The 25602-nt window shown below is 42.9% G+C and overlaps 1 protein-coding gene across 2 annotated transcripts in view; it reads left to right on the forward strand.

Annotated features, from left to right (window-relative positions):
• Positions 1-9695: 9695 nt before the first annotated feature.
• The window catches only part of LOC126988052 (uncharacterized protein C10orf82 homolog), a 63256-nt gene continuing 47349 nt past the window's right edge, over positions 9696-25602 (forward strand). The window contains exon 1 of one of the 2 annotated variants that reach the window (XM_050845848.1): positions 9696-9819. Coding sequence is in view for 1 of the 2 variants with exons in the window: in XM_050845847.1 (XP_050701804.1) it covers positions 10150-10163 (14 nt within the window). In the remaining variant the exon portion in view is untranslated. Of the gene's footprint in view, positions 9820-9939; positions 10164-25602 lie in introns of those variants that run through there. The other variant, XM_050845847.1, reaches the window with a different exon arrangement.

The following is a 25602-nucleotide window of genomic DNA, read 5'->3' on the forward strand; positions in this document are numbered from 1 at the left end:
ACCAAAGAAAAATGCCAATAGAAAAAGACGAGCCAGTGATACATTATACTGGCCGGTTATTCTTCAACGCTTAGGCTTTTCCTTATTTATGTTTTCAAGGCCAGGGAGAAGACAAAAAAAAAATGCTATAAAAGAGAAGAAAAGGCAGTGATGGATTATTCTCGACGGCAATTTACCAACGCTTTCGCCTCTCCGTAATTCAATTCTTCAAGGCCACAGAGAAGATTAGTCCGATTACCAAGTCAGTCTTTTCACGTTCATGGCGCAGGACTCTTTCTTATCGAGCGACCACAAGGCTCATAAAACAGCCCATAAACAAACCAGCAAGATCTACGTGACACTTTTTCAAACAGACGCAATAAGTCACGGAAATGTTTGACAATACGGACCACTAGGCTTGGCTAGGTCAGGCAGACAACTTTTACGGCCAACACAAGAAAGAAAAGAGAAAAAGAAAAGAGAAAGAAAAGAGAAAGGAGAAAGAAAAAAGAGAAAGAAGAGAAAGAAAAGAAAAAAGAAAGAAGAGAAAGAAAAGAGAGGAAAAGAAAAGAGAAAGAAAGGAGAAAGAAAAAAGAAAGAAGAGAAAGAAAAGAGAGGAAGAGAAAAAAAGAAAAAAAGAGAAGAGGAAAAGAAAAGAGGAAAAGAGAAAGAAAAAAGAAAAAGATAGGAAAAGAAAAGAGAAATAAAAGAGAGGAAAAGAGAAAGAAAAGAGAGGAACGCAAAGAGAGAGGAAAAGAGAAAGAAAAGAGAAGGAAAAAGAGAGGAAAAGAAGAGAGGAAAAGGAGGCTACGGATAAAGGAAAACAAGATTAGGAGGTGGAGGAAAAAAAGGGAGGAACATATTAGTGAGACAAATGAAAAGAAACAAGAGAAGGGAAGGAGAAGCAGAGATTGAAGAGAATATTATGAACAGAAGGAGGAGGAGAAAGAAAAGAAGACCCAATGGATTAAGTGGTCTACTCTATACAATATTACGTGGTGAGAGAGAGAGAGAGAGAGAGAGAGAGAGAGAGAGAGAGAGAGAGAGAGAGAGAGAGAGAGAGAGAGAGAGAGAGGTATAGACTGGTGTACATTAAGTATTTTCAGTAATAAATATTGCAACTGAATGATTTATTGCGTTATGATTAATTTTATGATTATTAAATTATTGTAATTGCTCCACCAAATCCAAGCATCGATGGAACCAATTTAGTAATATTTTCAGAAGTAAACGCTCACACACTGGACGTTTCCCACACATAGAGCAGTGACAGTCTTTTGTTATTTTTAAACGTTTTTAGCATTTATTTTCATTATTCCCATTTTTCTCTCCACTGAACTCTCTTCCTCTTCGCTTCCTTCACTTAATTTTCCCTAATTTCAACTTCTTTCCCTCCTTCTCCTCCTCCTCCTCCATAATGCAGTCGAAGATCGATACCTTCACAAACTTCTAAGGAATTCCTCCACCTTGTTACATCATCATGAGAGAGAGAGAGAGAGAGACTGTGTGTGTGTGTGTGTGTGTGTGTGTGTGTGTGTGTGTGTGTGTGTGTGTGTGTGTGTGAATCTCTTGAACTTGTACACTTGAATACATACCAAAGACATTTATTACGAGGAGGAAGGGGAACAGGAAGAGGAAGAACAGGAGGAGGAGGAGGAGGAGGAGGAGAAGGAGGAGGAGGAGGAAGACTAATGGAAGGAGTCTTATGCAACATGTCTCCTTCAAAAATCGGTTCCCTCTCTCTCTCTCTCTCTCTCTCTCTCTCTCTCTCTCTCTCTCTCTCTCTCTCTCTCTCTCTCGTAATGCTAAATGTAATGTAACTACTTTCACAATATTACGTGGTGAGAGAGAGAGAGAGAGAGAGAGAGAGAGAGAGAGAGAGAGAGAGAGAGAGAGAGAGAGAGAGAGAGAGAGAGAGAGAGACTGGTGTACATTAAGTATATTCAGTAATAAATATTGCAACTGAATGATTTATTGCGTTATGATTAATTTTATGATTTTTAAATTATTGTAATTGCTTCACCAAATCCAAGCATCGATGGAACCAATTTAGTAATATTTTCAGAAGTAAACACACACACACACACACACACACACACACACACACACACACACACACACACACACACACTCTCTCTCTCTCTCTCTCTCTCTCTCTCTCTCTTATGTTTCCCTGGTGTTCTTTTCTGATTTCTTCAAGACCCACGAGAGAGGGAGTCATTGTTTAATTAATGAGTTTTCAGTAGTAGTAGTAGTAGTAGTAGTAGTAGTAGTAGTAGTAGTAGTAGTAGTAGTAGTAGTAGTAACAGTGTTTTCAGTAGTAGTAGTAGTAGTAGTAGTAGTAGTAATAGCAGTAGTAGTAGTAGTAGTAGTAGTAGTAGTAACAGTAGTAGTAGTAAGTGATAGTGGTGGTCGTGGTGGTGAAGGTGGTGGTGAGAGTGGTGGTGTTGGTACTGTTTGCGGAGGAGGCAGTGATAGTGATGAATGTGATGGTGGTGGTGGTGGTTGTGGTGAATGACTGTGGAGGTGATGTTAGGTGCTAGATGAGGATGTGGTGGTAGTGTTGTTGTTGTTGGTGGTGTTGGTGGTGGTGGTGGAGATAGTGGGACGGATGTTAATGATGGTGGTGGTGGTGGTGGTGTTACTGATGTTACTAGTGTTGGTGAGAGTGGTGTTGGTGGAGTGGGTGTTAATGATACTGGTGGTGGTGTTACTGATGTTACTAGTGTTGGTGATAGTGGTGTTGGTGGGGTGGGTGTTAATGATACTGGTGGTGGTGTTACTGATGTTACTAGTGTTGGTGATAGTGGTGTTGGTGGGGTGGGTGTTAATGATACTGGTGGTAGTGGTGATATTACTGATGTTACTAGTGTTGGTGAGAGTGGTGTTGATAGGGTGGGTGCTAATGATACTGGTGGTGGTGGTGGTGGCGGTGATGAATGCTGGCGGCGGTGTTTGGAGTGGCGTTTCGTAACAGGGTTCGCGTTATCATTATAATGAGTGTTGCTACAACTTTCCGCTCGCTCGTTAATATTCATGCACAGAGAAAACGAGAAAGGGGAGAAAAAGAAGAAGAGGCGAAGAGAAAACCTTGAAGCGACGCGACGAGGGGAGACTGAGGAAGAAAAGAAACACAAACAACAATAACAAGAGGAACAGTAACAGAAACAAACACTTGACTACAAAACACCCACGAGAGAGAGAGAGAGAGAGAGAGAGAGAGAGAGAGAGACGCAGAAAGTGAGAAGGAACTTGAAAATGAGACAAAATAAATAAAAGTGATTAAAAAGAAACATACTGAAAGAAAGGTTGATTTAAATAGATAGTAGAAAGAGGGATAGATAAATAGAAAGCGGGAAAAGGAGAGATAGAGAAAGATAGATAAAAGGAGTTAGAAAAAAAAGAAAAAAAGATAGAAAAAGAAAGAGAAAATACAGAAAAGAAAGAGACGAGATAAAAAGACAGAAAAATATAGAGAAAAGATAGAAAAAGAAAGATAGAAAGAAAAATAACTGAATATGAGATGAAATATACGTATGGTAAAAGAAAAAAAAGGGGATAGATAGATAGATAGCTAAATAGATAGAGAGAGAGAGAGAGAGAGAGATATCACACCCCCTTCTTCCTTCATTAATAAAACAGCAGCTCTCCTTATTTGCAGATCACACACGTACCAGACATAACTTCCTTCTCCCCTTCCTGTCTTCCTCCTCGCGCATTTTCTCCACTCTTTTTTTCTTTCTTCTTTTGAGCCTTTTTCCGGGAGTGTATTTATATTGTTTTTCTTATATGTTTTTTTTTCCTACGCTTTTTGCTGTCTTTTTCTTTCTTGTTCAGGTTGTTTTTTTAGTGTTTGTCCTCGTTGTTTATTTGTCTTCCTTATTCACTCTATTTTTAACCCTTTTTTTCTTATTGGTTTCTTTGTATTCCTTTTTCAATCTTTTTTTTATTATTTTTTTCTTTGGTTGTCTTTTCTTCCTTGTTCAGTTTATTTTTTTCAGTCTTTGTCCTCTTTGTTTATTTATCTTTCTTATTCACTCTATTTTTAACCCTTTTTTTCTTATTGGTTTCTTTGTATTCCTTTTTCAATCTTTTTTTAAATTCTTTTCTTTTCTTTGGTTGTTTGTTCTTCCTTATTCTGTTTACTTATTAGCCTTTTTTTCCATTTTTGTTTACTTTTCTTCTTTATTCAATCTACTTTCAACCTTTTTTTCCTTCTTGATTTTTTGTCTTATTTAACGTATTTCTAAACATTTTCCTTTTCTTGTTTTCTCCCTTATTCAATCTATTTTCTTAACCCTTTTTCCTCTTTTCTTTCTTATTAATCTATTTTCTCAACGTTTTTCTCTGTTTCCGTTTCTACCTTATTCAATCTACTTCTTAAACCCTTTTATTAAACTTTTTTATTTTCTTATTTGTCATTTCAACGTTCTTTTTTCACCCACACATCTAGGCTATCTCTATTCACCACTTTCTCTCCTCTCTCTCCCCCCATTTCCTCTCTTTTATCTTCTCTCTCTCCTCAAGTTTCCTTCTTCCACAACACAAAATCATCTCCATTCTTTCCCTTCCTTTATTTGTTTATTTTCATCCTGGACAAAGGAGAGTTAAAGGGCTTTAGTTTCATGGGCGAACCTTTTCCTACTGACTGTTTTCTACCCTTTGAATACTACCTCATAGCTCCTTCGCAATAACTCTTTTCCTTTCTTTTCGCCATTATTTTTACATTTCTCAATACTTTTTTTCATTTTCCCTTCCTATGTTTTACTAATTTTCAGCATAATTTATATTCTTTCTTCAATCATTTCCACAATATTACTTTTCTCTTATCTTTACTCCACAGCCCCTCCGCCTCTTTCCAATTCACTCTCATAATTCAATCACTTACCTTCCCCAACCCTCTTCCCCCCAACACATAATGCATCACACTTTTACAGCAGTCTGCGTTTTTTTCACACCATTTTCCATTCTCCCAACACCTCATTTCATACAATTGCTTCCTCTCATAGCATTATCGGCAGACTTAAAAGATTCAGATTTACGAACTCAATAGAGGACGGTAAGCGTGGCAGACTTCATTATATAATTACATATGGACTACAAGGTTTGATATAGTTAGTGCCAATACTGTTCAGGTAGCACAGGTAATACAAGGAGCCAGGTAGGACACCTTGTAATGATTTCAAGTTGGAAATAGTCAGATACAACAACAAAAAAATCATAGGCCAGAATTAGTTTACTGATAGAGAGGTGGATGGGTGAAACAGGCTTGGATGTCATGCGGTGAATGCCAATACGATATCTATCCTGAAGAAAAAGGTTAGCCACATTTATGGATTGAGAGAATAAGTGCTGTTGGGTTTAAATGAGTTGCCCTCCATAAGCCGACGGGCACGTGTAGACTCCTTATTTTCCCATGTTCATTCCACCTCTTCCGTTTATACTTCCCCAATTCATCGACATAAATAAATCTTTCTCTCTTTGGGACCTTTATTTTCTCATGGCCTTTCAATCACTTCCAGCTATACTCATTCAGTTCATCGACATAAACAAATCTCTCTCTTTGAGCTCTCTATTTTCTCATGTTTTTTTTCACTACTCCATTTATACCGCTCCAATTCATAGCCATAAATAAATCTTTCTTAGGGCTCATTATCAACGCTTATTGGACTTTTTGCTGTTAATCAGAATGCCGCTTAATGATCTTTCCATCATTATCTCCTTCCCACGCTCTCCTTCACACACCTGCACGTCAGTTTTATCTCTTCGTGGAGCTTATCAACTATTTTTTTTCTGAATTTCTCCTCAGGAAATCTCAAATCCCTTTTAATTGACCTCTTTTAGCCATTATCTTCTTTTTCAACTTTTCTTAAACACACACACACACACACACACACACACACACACACACACACGCTAATCATACCTTTATTTTATGCATTTTATCAGTTCCCATTTCTTCTTCTCTCATATATTTAAAACCCCTTTTGCTGCTTTCCTCTTTTAAATCGATCTTTTTTATTATTTTCTTCACAGGCAGAATAATAGACAGACAGACAGCGCGAGCACGCACGCACGCACGCACACACACACACACACACACACACACACACACACACACACACTCACACGCACCATTTCTCTGCTTTATTCATTCTATTAAAATCTTTCTTTATATTTTATCCTTTTCACAACAACAATACACCTGTCTATTTAAGCCTCATTATATTACCCTCCTCTTGGTTATATTTAGTCTCTCATATGTCCTATCTTCCATTTATAAATATTTATCCTCAAAAAACTATATTCACACGTCAATCTGTTCTCTTTACATTATCCCAATTTTATCATAATCCTTTTTTTTAACACTTTATACTTTTCATGTCAACTGAATTCACTTCCCTTCAATACCTCCTTTTCTGTTCTACCTATTTTTCTTTTCCACCGAAACCTAACACAAACAATTCATCAGTTTTTTTTCTTTACTTCCTTTACATATCACATTTTTTACACCTATTTCCCTTCCTTTCCCTTACAAGCTTTTTCTCAGGGCTACTCTGTTCTTCCATCAAAGCCTAATCGATTCTTCCTCGCCAGAAACTCTAACGCCGTGTTGGAAAAGGTCAACGTATTTTACATAAGCATTTTTCTTTTCGATGCTTTTAAGCAAAGAAAAAATAACAACTAGGGCGGTGAAAAAGTAAGAAAAAGCGGTATTAACATTTTTATCTTCACTAATGGACGTAAAAGACAACTGAGTCCATAACAAAGGCGTACATACATACATACAGACAGACAGACAGACATACAGACAGAGAGACAGACAGACAGACAGACACACACACACACACACACACACAGGTTATGAAAAACACCATAGGAACCAAAATAAGTAATAATGAAACAATATTATCGACAAATCACAAAAAACAACTACTACTACTACTATTACTACCACTACTACTACTACTATTACTACCACTACAATACAACTACTTTCTACTGCTTTTAATAATGTTACCCCCTATAACTGTCTATATTCGCCTTCTATCTATTTTTTCTTCTTCGTATTATTATTTTCTTTCTCTTATTATTTTTATTATCACTATTATCATACCAATCATCGTAGTCTTATATGCGCCTTTTCTTCTAATACATAGGCAGCCCACGCTTGTTTTAAAATGCCCCAAACTTACTCTCCCTTTCCCTCTCCCTCTCCCTTTCTCTCTCTCTCTCTTTCGACGACGACGTAGGAAGAAAAGAATAACGTTTGTCTCTCGTGATAGACTTGATCAACGATTCTTAGGGAGAGTGTCGCCGATGGATGGACAGATTATGATAGACACAGACTAATGGGCAAGTATATATTTTTATTGAAGGAAGGACGGATACCAAAATACCTGCAGGGATATAGATACTTAAGGGCAGATATATTGATTGAGATATTGAGACAGAAGGATAAATAGGTAAATATGTAGAGTGAGATACATATATGGGTAAGTAGGCATAAGTAGACAGATAAACGGATAGAGATAGACAGATTGAAAGAGAAGTGTATAGACAGATAGGTAGATACATAGAAAGGGACATAAATAGATTGATAAGTGTGTATGTAGGTGAAGAAGTGTACTTAAGAGAGAGAGAGAGAGAGAGAGAGAGAGCGTAAATCAGTCAAAATGGAAATGAATTCAAGTTGTATCGAAGGTCGGAATAAAATTTACATATTGCCAGTAAAGAAAAGGGGAACACTAACAACAAAAACAAAAACAATAACAATAACTCTCTCTCTCTCTCTCTCTCTCTCTCTCTCTCTCTCTCTCACACACACACACACACACACACACACACACACACACACACCAGTTCTCTCTCTCTCTCTCTCTCTCTCTCTCTCTCTCTCTCTCTCTCTCTCTCTCTCTCTCTCTCTCTCTCTCTCTCTCTCTCTCTCTCTCAAAATATACATAAGTCTTCGGTTTACACGCTCCCGTTTTCACCAAAGTTACCATAATCATTTACTTGAGTTTCCCTTTCCTTTAAACAATTTTTTCTTTCTGGAGGGCAAGGAAGAAGTTAATCTATACCGCGTTCCACCACCATCACCACCATCACCACCACCACCACCTTGCCGCTCCCTGTACATATTATCTCAAGGACAGCGAGCATTTGCAAGAGTTTCTAACCATTCTAAGTGTTATAAAGGTCTCACATTATCATCAATTACGTAATAGTATGTTCAGCACATCTGGTACTTGCGTAACCTCTCCCTAACCTGACTATACGCTCTCCGTCTCGGCTAAAACACCTTACATTTTCACTATGACGTAACTTTTCATTCTATACACATATTAGGTACTGTGTTTCTATGGTTGTCATATTTATCTGGGTAGCGATTTTAGACATAATTTCTTGCTATATGATAACGTAATTATCCTAAATCAGCTATTCCCATTCGCTCCTTTTTATGACACAAGCATTTTAGTCACCTCTCAAGCATAATAATCGTTCCTGCTTCTCTTTGATTTATTTGGGTAACGAGTTTAGACGTTAATCCCTGAAATACACGATCAACACTTCATTTTAAACATCAAGCAGTTTATTTAAGACGCACCAGACTTGTTAACACGCCTTAGGAATGATTTTTTTTTCTTTATCTTTTTTTTTTAATGCGCAGAACGAGCTTATGTGTTAGTCCCAGCTATGCCATCAACTTCCTCTTAGACATCAATCCTTTATCTTTATGACGCACCGGACTGCTAAACACAACTTAAGTATAAAATCTTTCTCTTGTTATCTTTCCTGTGATCGCAGAAGAAACTTATACTTTAGTCCCAGCTATATGATCACGCCCTCATTTTACACACCAACCTCTTCTCGTAAGGACACGACAAACTACCTAACAAGTCCTTGGCATAAAGTTCTCAGGTGGTTATCTTCGCCGCATCGTGTAACATGGTGAGGTAAATTCTCGCTGCACGCCCCCCGCCTCGACTAAACCATTCTCTCTGCGACAAACATTATTCGATACTTGCCTTAAGTCTAGAGCTCTCATTTGCTTGTCTTTACTGCATTGGATTACATATCTTAGGGTTAATATACATACTTTGACAGCTTCATCTCATCCCACGTCATCACCATTCTCTTATTCCCATTCTCTTTTGGCACGTATCATCTTAAACGTCAAATTATCTTCACCTTAGCTTTTTCCTATATTTCGGTAACAAGTCTGGAGGTAAAGTTACACCGTCCATTACCTCAACGAGCACCACACGTCTCAACCCTCGTCTTACTCCTATCCTCGCTTGCTCCATAACATCTTTTTAAACGTCAAATTATCCACGGGTTATCTCCTTTCCGAGCAGGTGAGAGGAACGTTAATGCACCTTGATAAGAGCGTTAATGAACCATAAAAATGCATTACACAGTCACATAATGAACGCCACCACCGCCACCTCCACCGCGGCGCTTCTCGCTGCTCCAACGTTTTCTGTAAATGTTCTCCCAGCTGGGCGTGGAAAACGTTTCTCTGGCAACCCCAAGGTCACTGGCTCGCTCGATCCTTCCAGCAGCACCCGACAACCCGCTCACCATGGCGGGAAGACTGAGCTGCGTGTCACTTTCTTGCTTTTACTACGCTATTCTTCCCTGTCATGTGTTTTCTCCACCTCAGGAACATTTACCGATACTTTATCCTTTCTGCCATGGTGGTGAAGCGTGTGGGAGGCTCTGAGGGAAGGAGGGAGAGCAGGTTTTATGAGGCGTGTGCAGCAACGAGTGTCAGCCATATTGATTTCGTTGCCATAGTGCTCAGTGTAAACATCCTCAGCTGGACGACGCTTCCCTGTGAGTTCCTCCGATGTTTTGGCCTTTATCGTGGAGCCCTTGGTCTTGGTGCCTCCTCCGGCAGGGCCAAGGGCGGGGGGAAGTGTGGGTGAGTGTGTGGGTACCAAGGAACGTCATCTAGGGCTCCAGCGGGCGTGGCAAACCAAAGCGAAAGGCAGTGTTTATTTTTGGGTGTGTGGGAGTGAATGCGTGAGCCAGGCCATTCCCCTTCCTTGGCCAGCCTCTTCGTGAGTCGTGACACCCATTCGCCTCCTCACCCTCGCCCTCTCGCCATTCACGAGTTGGAAGTTGGACAGGGAAGTGAAACCCGTCGTGGCAAGACGATCCAGAATGGTGGCTTTGGGGTAAATTTTCCGAGTGCCTTGTGTTGGAGATGTAGGAGTGTACTTTCCTTATACGATCACACCCTCACACACATCCTCTTGCCTTTCCGGAGTGGTTAACAGGACAGGGGAAAGTGTGATTAAACGATCCTGAATGGTGGCTTTGGGGTAAATTTTCCGAGTACCTTGTGTTGGAGATGTAGGAGTGTACTTTCTTTTATACGATAACGCCCTCACACACATCCTCTTGCCTTTCCGGAGTGGTTAACAGGACAGGGAAAAGTGTGATTAAACGATCCTGAATGATGGCTTTGGGGTTGAATTTCCGAGTGCCTTGAGTTGGATATGTAGGAGTGTACTTTCCTTATACAATCACGCCCTCACACACATCCTCTTGCCTTTCCGGAGGGGCTAACAGGACAGGGAAAAGTGTTATTAAACGATCCTGAATGATGGCTTTGGGGTTGAATTTCCGTATGACTTGTGCAGGAGCTAGCAGGAGTGGTATTCTTACTCGTTCACTCCCTAATACACTCGCCATACTGCATCTCCGGAGTGCTTAATCGGAAGAGGAAAAGAAAAGGAGCCAAACCAGATGATTCAGAGTGGTGGTTTGGGGTAAATTTTCCGAGTGCCATGTGTAGGAGCTTGTAGGAGTGGACTTTGCTGATCAATTCAAGCCCTCACGCACGTCAACCTGCCAGTTCGAGGTGGTTAGTAGGCCATGGAAGAGGAAAGCGAGACAAGACGATCCAGAATAGCGGCTTTGATGTGGATTTCCGTAGTGAATGTCTTGTGTATAGCTTTAGGGTGTGTCTATGGGTGTGTCTCTTCGCCACGCATACCGACTCACCATCCTTCAAGCCCAGAGTGAATAGTGAGACAAGAAAGCGATACCCGTGGCAAGTCGATTAGAAATGGTGCTTGGAGGTGAATTTCCTAAGTGACCGTCTACTGTAAGGGCTATAAATTAACTGTGTGACTCCCTTTGTTCCTCCTTATTGCCTTGAGCCTTGTGAGCGTGAGGGGGTTTTGTGTTTGTAGGCTGCCCAGGGAATTGTGTTGCGTAGTGATGGACAGACAACACAGACGATGGGAGTGGCTGAGACGATGCCGCGAGCTTTTATCCATTTCCCGGTTACTCCCAAAGCTCTTACGCTAAGTGATGTCTCGCTGGTTGTTACGCTCGTTCACTCCTTTATCTTCATTCCTTTACCCATCCATTCCCTTACCCAGTCATTCCCTTACCCACTCACTCCCTAACCCACTCACTTCCTTACCCATTCGCTCCCTAACCCACTCTCTTAACCAGTCATTTCCTTACCCACTCACTCCCTTACCCTTCCATTCCCTTACACACTCACTCCCTTACCCTTCCATTCCCTTACCCACTCACTCCCTTACCCTTCCATTCCCTTACCCACTCACTCCCTTACCCTACCATTCCCTTACCCACTCACTCCCTTACCCTACCATTCCCTTACCCACTCACTCCCTTACCCTTCCATTCCCTTACACACTCCTCCTTACCCTCCCATTCCCTTCCCCTCCCACTCCCTTACCCTTCCATTCCCTTACCCACTCACTCCCTTACCCTACCATTCCCTTACCCACTCACTCCCTTACCCTACCATTCCCTTACCCACTCACTCCCTTACCCTTCCATTCCCTTACCCACTCACTCCCTTACCCTTCCATTCCCTTACCCACTCACTCCCTTACCCTTCCATTCCCTTACCCACTCACTTACCCTACCATTCCTTACCCACTCACTCCCTAACCGACTCACTCCCTTACCCTTTCATTCCTTACCCACTCACTCCCTTACCCTACCATTCCCTTACCCACTCACTCCCTTACCCTACCATTCCCTTACCCACTCACTCCCTTACCCTTCCATTCCCTTACCCACTCACTCCCTTACCCTACCATTCCCTTACCCACTCACTCCCTAACCCACTCACTCCCTTACCCTTCCATTCCCTTACCCACTCACTCCCTTACCCTACCATTCCCTTACCCACTCACTCCCTTACCCTACCATTCCCTTACCCACTCACTCCCTTACCCTACCATTCCCTTACCCACTCACTCCCTAACCCACTCACTCCCTTACCCTACCATTCCCTTACCCACTCACTCCCTAACCCACTCACTCCCTTACCCTACCATTCCCTTACCCACTCACTCCCTTACCCTACCATTCCCTTACCCACTCACTCCCTTACCCTACCATTCCCTTACCCACTCATTCCCTTACCCTTCCATTCCCTTACCCACTCACTCCCTTACCCTACCATTCCCTTACCCTTCCATTCCCTTACCCACTCACTCCCTTACCCTACCATTCCCTTACCCACTCACTCCCTTACCCTTCCATTCCCTTACCCACTCACTCCCTTACCCTACCATTCCCTAACCCACTCACTCCCTTACCCTTCCATTCCCTTACCCACTCACTCCCTTACCCTACCATTCCCTTACCCACACACTCCCTAACCAACTCACTCCCTTACCCTTCCATTCCCTTACCCACTCACTCCCTTACCCTACCATTCCCTTACCCTTCCATTCCCTTACCCACTCACTCCCTTACCCTTCCATTCCCTTACCCTACCATTCCCTTACCCTTCCATTCCCTTACCCACCCATTCCCTTACCCTCTCACTCCCTTACCCTACCATTCCCTTACCCTTCCATTCCCTTACCCACTCACTCCCTTACCCTTCCATTCCCTTACCCACTCACTCCCTTACCCTACCATTCCCTTACCCTTCCATTCCCTTACCCACTCACTCCCTTACCCTACCATTCCCTTACCCACTCACTCCCTTACCCTTCCATTCCCTTACCCACTCACTCCCTTACCCTTCCATTCCCTTACCCTCTCACTCCCTTACCCTACCATTCCCTTACCCACTCACTCCCTTACCCTACCATTCCCTTACCCACTCACTCCCTTACCCTTCCATTCCCTTACCCACTCACTCCCTTACCCTACCATTCCCTTACCCACTCACTCCCTTACCCTACCATTCCCTTACCCACTCACTCCCTTACCCTACCATTCCCTTACCCACTCACTCCCTTACCCTACCAGTCCCTTACCCACACACTCCCTTACCCTTCCATTCCCTTACCCACTCACTCCCTTACCCTACCATTCCCTAACCCACTCACTCCCTTACCCTTCCATTCCCTTACCCACTCCCGCCCTTACCCTTCCAGTCCCTTACCCACTCACTCCTTTACCATTCCCTTACCCTCACTCCCTTACCCTTCCATTCCCTTACCCACTCCCTCCCATTCCCTTACCCACTCCTTACCCTTCCATTCCCTTACCCACTCACTCCCTTACCCTACCATTCCCTTACCCACTCACTCCCTTACCCTATCATTCCCTTACCCACTCACTCCCTTAACCTTCCATTACCTTACCCACTCACTCCCTTACCCTACCATTCCCTAACCCACTCACTCCCTTACCCTTCCATTCCCTTACCCACTCACTCCCTTACCCTACCATTCCCTTACCCACTCACTCCCTAACCCACTCACTCCCTTACCCTTCCATTCCCTTACCCACTCACTCCCTTACCTTACCATTCCCTTACCCACTCACTCCCTAACACACTCACTCCCTTACCCTTCCATTCCCTTACCCACTCACTCCCTTACCCTTCCATTCCCTTACCCACTCACTCCCTAACCCACTCACTCCCTTACCCTACCAATCCCTTACCCACTCACTCCCTTACCCTACCATTCCCTTACCCAATCACTCCCTTACCCACTCAATCCCTTACCCTACCATTCCCTTACCCACTCACTCCCTTACCCTACCATTCCCTTACCCACTCACTCCCTAACCCACTCACTCCCTTACCCTACCAATCCCTTACCCACTCACTCCCTTACCCTACCATTCCCTTACCCACTCACTCCCTTACCCTTCCATTCCCTTACCCACTCACTCCCTAACCCACTCACTCCCTTACCCTTCCATTCCCTTACCCACTCACTTCCTTACCCTACCATTCCCTTACCCACTCACTCCCTTACCCTACCATTCCCTTACCCACTCACTCCCTTACTAAGCCCCATACCCATTCATTTCCTTACCCACTCACTCCCTTACTTATTCACTCCCTTACCCACTCACTCCCTTACTTATTCACTCCCTTACGTATTCACTCCCTTACCCACTCACTCCCATACCCACTCACTCCCTTACCCACCCACTCCCTTACCCACTCACTCTCATACCCACTCACTCTCTTACCCACTCACTCCCATACCCACTCACTCCCTTACCCACTCACTCCCTTACTTATTCACTCCCTTACCCACTCACTCCCTTACTTATTCACTCCCTTACCCACTCACTCCCTTTCCCACTCACTCCCATACCCACTCACTCCCTTACCCACTCACTCCCTTACCCACTCACTCCCTTACGTATTCACTCCCTTACCCACTCACTCCTTATTCACTCCTTACCCTCACTCCTTACTTATTCACTCCTTTACCCCCTCCTCCTTACTTCCATTCCCTTACCCACTCACTCCCTTACTTATTCACTCCCTTACCCACTCACTCCCTTACTTATTCACTCCCTTACCCACTCACTCCCTTACTTATTCACTCCCTTACCCACTCACTCCCTTACTTATTCACTCCCTTACCCACTCACTCCCTTACTTATTCACTCCCTTACCCACTCACTCCCTTACTTATTCACTCCCATACCCACTCACTCCCTTACTTATTCACTCCTTACCCACTCACTCCTTGCTTATTCACTCCTTACCCCTCACTCCCTTATTCACTCCCTTACCCACTCACTCCCTTACTTATTCACTCCCTTACCCACTCACTCCCTTACTTATTCACTCCCTTACCCACTCACTCCCTTACTTATTCACTCCCTTACCCACTCACTCCCTTACCCACTCACTCCCTTACGTATTCACTCCCTTACCCACTCACTCCCTTACTTATTCACTCCCTTACCCACTCACTCCCTTACTTATTCACTCGCTTACCCACTCACTCCCTTACTTATTCACTCGCTTACCCACTCACTCCCTTACTTATTCACTCCCTTATCCACTCACTCCCTTACCCACTCACTCCCATACCCACTCACTCCCTTACCCACTCACTCCCTTACTTATTCACTCCCTTACCCCCTCACTCCCTTACTTATTCACTCCCTTACTCACTCACTCCCTTACTTATTCACTCCCTTACCCACTCACTCCCATACCCACTCACTCCCTTACTTATTCACTCCCTTACCCACTCACTCCCATACCCACTCACTCCCTTACCCACTCCCTCCCTCACCCACTCACTCCATCACCTACATATTAATACTGACCTACTCTCTTCTCATTTGTTTTTGCCCTTGAGTTGCTTCCTTTACCGTAAAAAAAAACTTATTCACTTACTCCCGCACCCTCCCACTAACACTAATTCACTCCCACACTTACACACTCATCCCTTTACTCATTTCGTCCCTCACCCTCATACTGATACTGACTTACTCACACCCCATATACATTTATTTACATTCATACTCATTCACTTACTCCGTCTCTTGCTCTCACACTAACACTAATTTACTAACTCTCATACACTAACTAACTCCAGCACCCTCACACTAACTCATTCTCACTACTTACAAACTCACTTATCATCAACCTAACTCCCTCACTCACTTCCTTGACCACTCACACTAACACTAATTTACTCACACTCATTCACTAACTAACTCCAGCACCCTCACACTAACTCATTCTCACCACTTACAAACTCACTTATCATCAACCTAACTCCCTCACGCACTTCCTTGATCCCTCACACTAACACTAACTCACTCCCACACTTACAAATTCACTTATATTCACATTAACTCACTCACACACTTCCTCAATAGTTACGCACTCATTCCCGCTAACACTAACTCAATTCCACACTTCTACACTTTTTTTTTTTTTTTTACAGCAAAGGAGACAGCTCAAGGGCACAAAAAAGTAAACATTAATAAAAAAAAAAGCCCGCTACTCGCTGCTCCTAAAAAGAATCCAAAGAGGTGGCCGAAAGATAAGTCAGTTTCGGGAGGAGAGGTGTCCTGATACCCTCCTCTTGAAAGAGTTCAAGTCGTAGGCAGGAGGAAATACAGATGAAGGAAGATTGTTCCAGAGTTTACCAGCGTGAGGGATGAAAGAGTGAAGATGCTGGTTAACTCTTGCATAAGGGGTTTGGACAGTATAGGGATGAGCATGAGTAGAAAGTCGAGTGCAGCAGGAGGGAGGCATGCAGTTAGCAAGTTCAGAAGAGCAGTCAGCGTGGAAATATCGATAGAAGATAGAAAGAGAGGCAACATTGCGGCGGAATTTAAGAGGTAGAAGACTATCAGTATGAGGAGGAGAGCTGATGAGACGAAGAGCCTTTGCCTCCACTCTGTCCAGAAGAGCTGTGTGGAGCCCCCCACATGAGATGCATACTCCATACGAGGGCGGACAAGGCCCTGTATATGGACAGCAACTGTGCAGGGAGAAGAACTGGCGGAGACGGTACAGAACGCCCAGCCTCGAGGAAGCTGATTTAGTAAGAGATGAGATATGAAGTTTCCAGTTGAGATTTTGAGTTAAGGATAGACCGAGGATGTTTAGTGTTGAGGAAGGTGATAGCTGGGTGTTGTCAAAGAATAGGGGATAGTTGTTTGGAAGATTGTGTCGAGTGGATAGGTGGAGAAACTGTGTTTTGAGGCGTTGAAGGACACCAGGTTCTTCTTGCCCCAATCGGAAATAATAGTAAGGTCTGAGGCTAAGCGTTCTGCAGCCTCCAGCCTTGAGTCGTTAAGTTCCTGAAGGGTGGGTCTTCTATTAAAAGAAGTTGAATAATGCAGAGTGGAATCATCAGCGTAGGAATGGATAGGACAGTTCGTTTTGGAAGAAGATCATCAATGAACAACAGAAAAGAGTGGGAGATAGGACAGAACCCTGTGGGACACCACTGTTAATAGATTTAGGGAAGAACAGTGACCGTCTACCACGGCAGAAATAGAACGGTCAGAAAGGAAACTGGAGATAAAGGTACAGAGAGAGGATAGAAACCGTAGGAGGGTAGTTTAGAAAGCAAAGATTTGTGCCAGACCCTATCAAAAGCTTTGATATGTCCAGCGCAATAGCAAAGTTTCACCGAAACGGCTAAGAGAGGATGACCAAGAGTCAGTTAAGATAGGAGATCACCAGTAGAACGCCCTTGCGGAGCCCATACTGGCGATCAGATAGAAGGTCAGAAGTGGAAAGGTGCTTTTGAATCTTACGGTTAGATTGATTCAAAAGCTTTAGATAGACAAGAGAAAGTAAAGCAATAGGACGGTAGTTTGAGGGATTGGAGCGGTCACCCTTCTTAGGTACAGGCTGTGAAGGCATACTTCCAGCAAGAAGGAAGGTAGATGTTGATAGGCAGAGGCGAAAGAGTTTGACCAGGCAGGGTGACAGCACGGAGGCACAGTTTTTAAGGACACTAGGAGGCACTCCATCAGGTCCATAAGCCTTCTGAGGATTGAGGCCAGAGGGCATAGAAAACATCATTTTGAAGAATCTTTATAACAGGCATAAAGGAGTCAGAGGGGGATGAGTAGGAGGAATATGCCCAGAATCGTCCAGAGTGGAGTTTTTGAAAAAGTTTGAGAGAGTTCAGCCTTAGAGATAGATGAGACGGCAGTGTTGCCGTCAGGACTGAGAGTGGAGGGAAAGATGAAGAAGTGAAGTTGGAGGAGATGTTTTGGCTAGATGCCAGAAGTCACAGGAAGAGTTAGAAAGCAAGGTTTTGACATTTTCTATTAATGAAAGAATTTTTGGTTAGTCGGAGAATAGATTTGGCACGATTTCGGGCAGAAATGTAAAGTTCATAATTAGCATTAGTTTGAAGGCTCTGGTATCTTTTGTGAGCTACCTCTCTATCATTGACAGCACGAGAACAAGCGTGATTAAACCAAGGCTTTTTAGCGTGAGGAGTAGAGGAAGAACGAGGAATGTATGCCTCCATTCCAGAGACAATCACCTCTGTGATGCGCTGAGCACACACAGAGGGGTCTCTATCCTGGAAGCAATAATCATTCCACGGGAAATCGGAGGTACATCCTCAGGTCGTCCCACCGAGCTGAAGCAAAATGCCAGAAGCATCGCCTCTTCGGTGGGTCCAGAGGATGTACAGGAGCGATAGGACAGGATGCAGAAATAAGATTGTGATCGGAGGAGCCCAACGGAGAGAACAGTTTGACAAAATAAGCAGAAGGGTTTGAGGTAAGGAAGAGGTCTAGAATGTTGGGCCGATCTCCAAGACGGTCAGGAATACGTGTAGGGTGCTGGACCAACTGCTCTAGGTCGTTGAGGATAGCAAAGTTGTAGGCTTGTTCACCAGGATGGTCAGTGAAAGAGGATGAAAGCCAAAGCTGGTGGTGAACATTGAAATCTCCTAGGATGGAGATTTCAGCGAAGGGAGAGTGGGTCAAGATGTGCTCCACTTTAGAATTCAAATAGTCAAAGAATTTTACATAGTTGGTAGAGTTAGGTGAGAGATAAACAGCACAGATGTATTTAGTAATAGAATGACAGTGAAGTCTTAACCAGATGGTGGAAAATTCAGAAGAGTCAAGGTCGTGGGCACGAGAGCAAGTGATGTCGTTGCGCACGTAGGCGCAACATCCAGCTTTGGATTGAAATTTAGGATAGAGATAGTAGGAGGGAACAGAGTAGAGATTGCTGTCAGTAGCCTCAGAAACCTGTGTTTCGGTAAGGAAGAGAAGGTGAGGTTTAGAGGAGGAGAGATGATGTTCCACAGAATGAAAATTAGAGCGAAGACCGCGAATGTTGCAGAAATTGAGAAGAAAGAGGTTCGAGGAGTTATCAAGACACCTCTCGGGTCGGCAGCCAGAAGGGGAGTCCTCCCTGGGGGAATTTGTGGTCCCCCCCCCAGGTGTGGACTCCGAGGCATTGCTTAATTGAGCCATTTTGAATTTTGAATTTTGGAAAAAGGTGTATATGTTGTGTGAATGTAGTGTGGTGTGGATAAAGAGAGGATCTGTCTTTAGAGAGCATGCTGAACTACTCTCCGGTGTTGGTGAGACAATAGGGAAACGGTTAGTGAGGACATGGGAAGGGTCTTTGGAGGGCTTCAGCTCCCTTCTCACCTCCCATATATACCTCACCGGGAGTGGCTTGCGCCCGTTCGGTAGGTGTCTTCCTACCTCTATTCACACTGACTCATTCACTCATTTCTTTACACTGTCGCTCACTCACTCCTATACTCAGTTCTTCACTCACTTCAACCTCTAAACACTAAAGCCCCTATTACACGTATCCGGTTTCCTACGGCCAACCTGGCCTACGGCGCCGTAGGAAAATTCTGGCCTACGGCTAGAGTTATTACACGTATTTGAACGGCCGGTGGCAAGTGGGTCAGTGTAGCACTGGATGTGGTGGAGGAGTGACATGCCTTCTCTCGACGACAATCTCGTTGCTATTGCTCTAGCGTGCTGTTTGAAGGTTGGCCGTACGGCCAACTTTAGTACTGGCGAAAGTTCATCCGGCCGGCCGTGGGTGAGCGTTCATACGGCCGATTTGCTATCACACGCTCCGGTTTGAACATATGCTAGCGTCGCGACCGACGGCGCCGTAGGAAACCGGATACGTGTAATAGGGGCTCAACACGAAGACCCGCCGGCATATGTTTCGATGGTTCTTTTCTTGTATGCGTGTTAAAATGTTCTCCGTCAACTCACGAAGGTCAATGCCGCAGGAAGAGTCTTGAGACGAGGATTAGGAGAGACATGCAATCAGACATAGTGGAAAACATGTACCCAATCCCCTGTGCTTGCTACATACAGAGCTAGTGCTTGAGAGAAAGGGCGATCAAATACTAGAAGGGTGGATGGATTTCTCTCTCTCTCTCTCTCTCTCTCTCTCTCTCTCTCTCTCTCTCTCTCTCTCTCTCTCTCTCTCTCTCTCTCTCTCTCTCTCTCTCTCTCTCTCTCTATCTAATGTTCCTTCTTACTTCTTTTCCTTTTCCTCTCCATGTCATTTCTTTCATAAACTTTTCCTCTTTCACTATTCCTTTCCTTTTCTGTAGCGTTCCTTCTGTGTATTAATTTTCCTACTCCTTCTCTTCCTCTTATCTTTCTTTGACATTCCTTCTTCTTCTTCAACTTCATTATATTCTTGTTCTTGTTCTTTCTCTTCCTCCTCTTCCGACTTCAATGTTCCTCCATGTATATAAACTACCTAACCAGAAATTCCACTATCATCATTATCTTTGAAGCTACAAGTTCCTTCCATATGCGTCACCTGTTCCTGGAGTGTCTGAAGAACGCGGTTAAGACAAGTTCTGCACGCAAACTTCTCCGAAAAGCGATCATTCTCTTTGGCGAACATGGGCCACTCGTTCCGGCTCGGGTAAACACTTCAGCTAGGGTCATAGAGTAAGAAGTGACCCCTATTACCTACGACAACTTTTGCGTTCTTATACTCGTTAGTTATTCCTATGCAGTCAAAGGGAAATGGCGTGAGTAACGGGGTAGATATAGTGACTTATTTTTTTCGTTTTCTTGTGCTTTTCCTTCATTAACACCCATGTCATTGTCCTTGTTCTTGTTTTCTTCGGCCTCTGCTTCTTCCTTCTTCCTACTCTCAATAATCAAACAGAAGGTCAGTGAGTAATCGTTATTTCTTTATTCTTCGTGCAATTCCTTATTCTCTCCGTCCTTGCTCACTTCGACCTTCACCTTTTCCTGTTCTTCTTCCTACTCTCCATAATTAAACAGCAAGTAAGTCAGTGAATAATCTTCCTTCCTTTTTCTTCCTCTTCGTCCTCGTCCTTGTTCTCTTCGACCTTTACTACCTCCTCCTCCTCCTCCTTCATCTCTTCCTCTTCCACTCTTCCCTCAATCAGTCCGTCAGTGGAGAACCTGTTTCCTTCGCTTTTTTTTCCCATTTTCACTTATTTTCTGTTCTTTTGCGTTGTGTTCTTTTGCGATGGCCTACGATCCCTATTCAGTCGACAGGATAATCGATGCGTATGAGAGGCAAAGGTAATCCTCCTCCTCTTCCTCCTCCTTCTTCTTCCTACTTTATCATTTCCCTTTTACTTTTTCTCGCATTGCTGAGTATTTAGTTAAAAGGAAAGGTTGTGCATGTAAAGAGGGCAAGAGGTAATCACTCCCCCTCTTTGATCGTTATTTTCTTTGTGTTCTTTTTCCTCTTCTGCTTCTTCTTTCCCCTCCTCTTCATCCGCTGTATTGTTATGATGTATTGTGCGTTTTTTGTTTGTTGTTGATTCTATTCAGGCCGATGGAAATGTTGCGGTCGGAGAGAGAAAGAGAAGATAATCGTTGTTCTTTTCATTTTTCTTTCTCTTTCTCTTCTTCCATTTTCCTTTTCCTTTTTCTTTCTTTTCTTTCCGTATCCTCTCCTTTTTTTCTTTTCCTTCCTTCTCTTTCCATTCCTTCCTTTTGTTTTCTATTTCCTTTTCCTTCCTTTTATTTTTATTTTCCATTGTCTATTTCTTTCTTTTCCTTTCCCATCATTCCTTTTTCCTTTTTCTTCTTTTCTTTCCGTCTCTTTTTCCTCCTCTTTCCCCTTCCCTTTTCCTTTCCTTTCCTCTCCTTTCCCTGTCTTTCCCTTCCTTTCCTTTCCATGCTTTCCCTTCCCGATTCATTTTCCTTTCCTTTCCCTTTCTCTCCCTTCCTTTCCTTTCCTTTCTTTCCCTTCCCAATTCATTTTCCTATCCCCTTTCCTTTTCCTTTCCTTTCCTCTCCTTTCCCTTTCTCTCCCTTCCTTTCCTTTCCCCAGCTTCATTGTCCTTCCTTTCCATTCCCTTCCTTTCCTTCTCTAATTCCTTTCCTTTTTCGTTCCAGTTCAAGTCTTTATTCTACATTAATTCGTAATATTCTTATGCATTTATTTTGTTATGTTTATTTAGACGAAAGGAAGGGTTAAGTGTGCAAAGAGACATACGTTCTCGCTCTCCTTCTTCTCTTTCTTCCTTGTTCGTAGCTGCACTTTTATTTCTGTACCCGTTGTGTTGCGGTCGTGTGTGTTTCTTCGTTATATTCAATTAGATAAAAGAAAGTGTAGAAAAATAGAAAGACAGAGAGGCAATTATTCTCCTCCTCCTTTTCCTCTTCCTCCTCCGATTTTCTTATTTTCTTATTCTTTTATATTTCTTATGAGCACTGTTACATTTTCTTGGTAATCTTTCCCTTTCCTTGTCTTTCCATTCCCTTTTTTTCCTTCTTTCCTTTCCCTTTGTTTTCTATTTCCTCTTTCTTCCTTTTCCTCTCCTTTTATTTTTATTTTCCATTGTCTATTTCTTTTCTTTCCAATCCTTCCCGTTTCCTTTTTCTTCTTTTCTTTCCGTCTCTTTTTCCTCCTCTTTCCCCTTCCCTTTTCCTTTCCTTTTCCCTCCTCCTCTTCTTCCTCCGGTTTTCTCTTTTTTCTTATTTATATTTATTTCTTATGCGCAATGTTACATTTTCATGGTATTCCTCCTCTTCTTCCTCCCCCTCCTCTTCTTCTTCTTCTTCCTCCGCACACTCGTCTTTCCTCTTCATTCTTATCATTTATCGTATGTGTTTTAAGTTTTGCTGCGTTATATTCTCACCGTCTGTTGGTATTTTTATTCAGCGTGAAGAAAAGCAAAATACTGTAGCGCTGAGAGAAAACTTTGATCTCTTTTTAATCTTCTCGTTATTTAGATTCACTTGTTTTATTTTATTTTTGGATCTGTATTGTCTCTTTAATCTCTGTTCTATTTTATTTATTTTATTTTAATGTCATATAATTCCTTACGTCTACTCAGATTATATGACTTCTCTTCTTCTTTTTCTGCTTTTTCTTGTATTTTCTTCATCCTTTCCTTCTCAACTTCTTATTTTCCTCCTCTTTTTCGTTCTCATTCTCCTTCCTTTCCTCCTTAACTTCTTCTCATCATTTCCAATCTTTTTTTTTTCATTTCCTCTTCCTCCACCTCCACCTCCTATTCCTCCTCCTCCTCCTTTCCATACCCGACGCACCACCTTTAAAATCAGCCCGTCAGTGAATGTATGAAAAAGAAAGTGAATAAATGAATAAATTAATCAGCCAATCATTTAATCAGTCGTTCCGCACCACCCTACGTCCCCTTCCAGCGCCCAGGCAAAACCCCATCCAGTCCAACATCACCTAACTCATCAACTAATAGAGAGTCAACCAAAGACACCCTGTAATATCAGCTATTTACTATTAATCTACACTATTTGTTAACATATGTTCTTTGCACTCTTTCAACTAACATCACAAAAAAAAATAATAGACATCTAAGTGAATGAAATGTTAAGGGGAGCTATGACACACACACACACACACACACACACACACACACACACACACACACACACACACACACACACACACACACACTTATTTTAAACTGACAATGCATTGTGTTATTTAAAAGCCTCTACCTTCATATGTACTTTCCCTTCTCTCTCTCTCTCTCTCTCTCTCTCTCTCTCTCTCTCTCTCTCTCTCTCTTGAAAGAGTATGTAAATCTATGTAAATCTCTCTCTCTCTCTCTCTCTCTCTCTCTCTCTCTCTCTCTCTCTCTCTCTCTCTCTCTCTCTCTCTCTCTCTCTCTCTCTCTGGTAACCTCATTAGGACGCACTTGGTAACAAGGTTTTCCTGCTCACCTGCGGCTTAACAGCGGCATCTCCTTAGCCTCGTTAGCGGCGGATTAAAGAGCTAATAAGGGCGCCAGAGTACCCCTTACGCGAGGATACTACGAGCGGCGGAGGCGGCGTGTGTTCAGGGCTTATCATTATTATTATTACTATTATTATTATCATCATTATTATCATTATTCTTTGGCATTAAGGTGGGTTGTCTGTCAGTAACACATTCTCTCGTGCTGCATGTTTCTATTTTATTTGCCTCAGCTCACTTCTTATGCAAGACAGACTGTTATGGTTGGCACAATTGCGTAGTCACTTCATTTATTCATGTGACATGCAAGAGTTGGAGATAAGTTCCAAAACGTGTATACCACTATTTACATATCACTGGCATTCACATATTTATCAAATTAATAATAAACTCCGCCATTTCATTATATAAAGAGAAGTCATGTAAACACAATGAAATAACCAGATAAAAGGTTAAATGCGTAGGAGGTCGATGCATGCTAGGGATAGCGTGACCGTCACGCAATTCATTCAGGCTTTCGTGATTCCCTTAAACTTATTCACCTCAAATTTTTCATTCCTCGTTCCTCACGTGGCGTCTTTCACATTTTTTGTTCTATTATTGATCAAGAGCTAAGCAATATTACTTGATACAGGTATAGATAGACGTATAGCAGGGGAAATTGAAGGGATGCCTGCCTGGAAAGGATAGAAGAAGGAACTCGTTATGATAAAAAGAGGAATTACCGAACGCATTAGTCGCCCTGCTAGCAGATATTTAATACAGTGATGTCGAATAAATCTGCTTCAAGTGAAGGGGGAATAAGTCTGGGGTGCTCGCTTTGTGGACAATCGAAGCCGGTGAGTAATGTAAACATGGTTGACTGTGTCCGTAGACTTATACGCACCGCTGTCTAGGAAACGCAGTGCTTGCAACACTGTTTGTCCTGTCGATATTTGGTTCGATATTTGGTAACATTGTGACGGAAATCTTATTGCTGATAAACCTATTGATCAGTCTCCTGATTCTAAATGTGTCACGAGATTTCCCAAGACTTCATGTTATAAAACTATTATTTGACTTGAAAACACAGATTTTGTTCCGCAGACTCACGAAGGCTCTTCAGAATAAAACGCAGCAAACTGTGATGTTATTTTCATCCGTAATGGAATAAATAGGACGAATGACACAACTACTACTACTACTACGAGAGAGAGAGAGAGAGAGAGAGAGAGAGAGAGAGAGAGAGAGAGAGAGAGAGAGAAAGCGTCTCTCAACTCTCCTTCCTTGTATTACCCTTCTGAAGTGTCTAACAAACGCTACAGTGCCCGGTCTTATTGTTTAGTCGTCTCGTGAGGATAAACGCCACAGATCTTGGTCATAACACTACGCTACGTGTCTTGTCGTGTTGTTTAGCCGTCTCGTGAGCATGAAAGTCACTGAACTGGGACGATATTCTCAGACGCTACCGCCTCTCACATCAGCTAATTCCAGAGGCCAAAAAGGAGACCAATCGGGTTCGCATCACTGTCTAGTTAGGTTCACGGTACAGAGGAAGGGTTAAACTACCACAAGGGTCACTAAACTAACCCTGGATATGCCCAAACTCCTACGAAAGCCGTGTAAAATATGCGTACTGAGCCAGAAGGTTACTGCAGGAGTCTCGTCGCGCTGTTTAGCCTCTCGTGAGCATGGTCGGATCTGGGTCACGGTTCCCCATAATGAGA

The sequence above is a fragment of the Eriocheir sinensis genome, chromosome 67, assembly GCF_024679095.1.
Source record: "Eriocheir sinensis breed Jianghai 21 chromosome 67, ASM2467909v1, whole genome shotgun sequence".
Lineage (NCBI taxonomy): Eukaryota > Metazoa > Arthropoda > Malacostraca > Decapoda > Varunidae > Eriocheir > Eriocheir sinensis.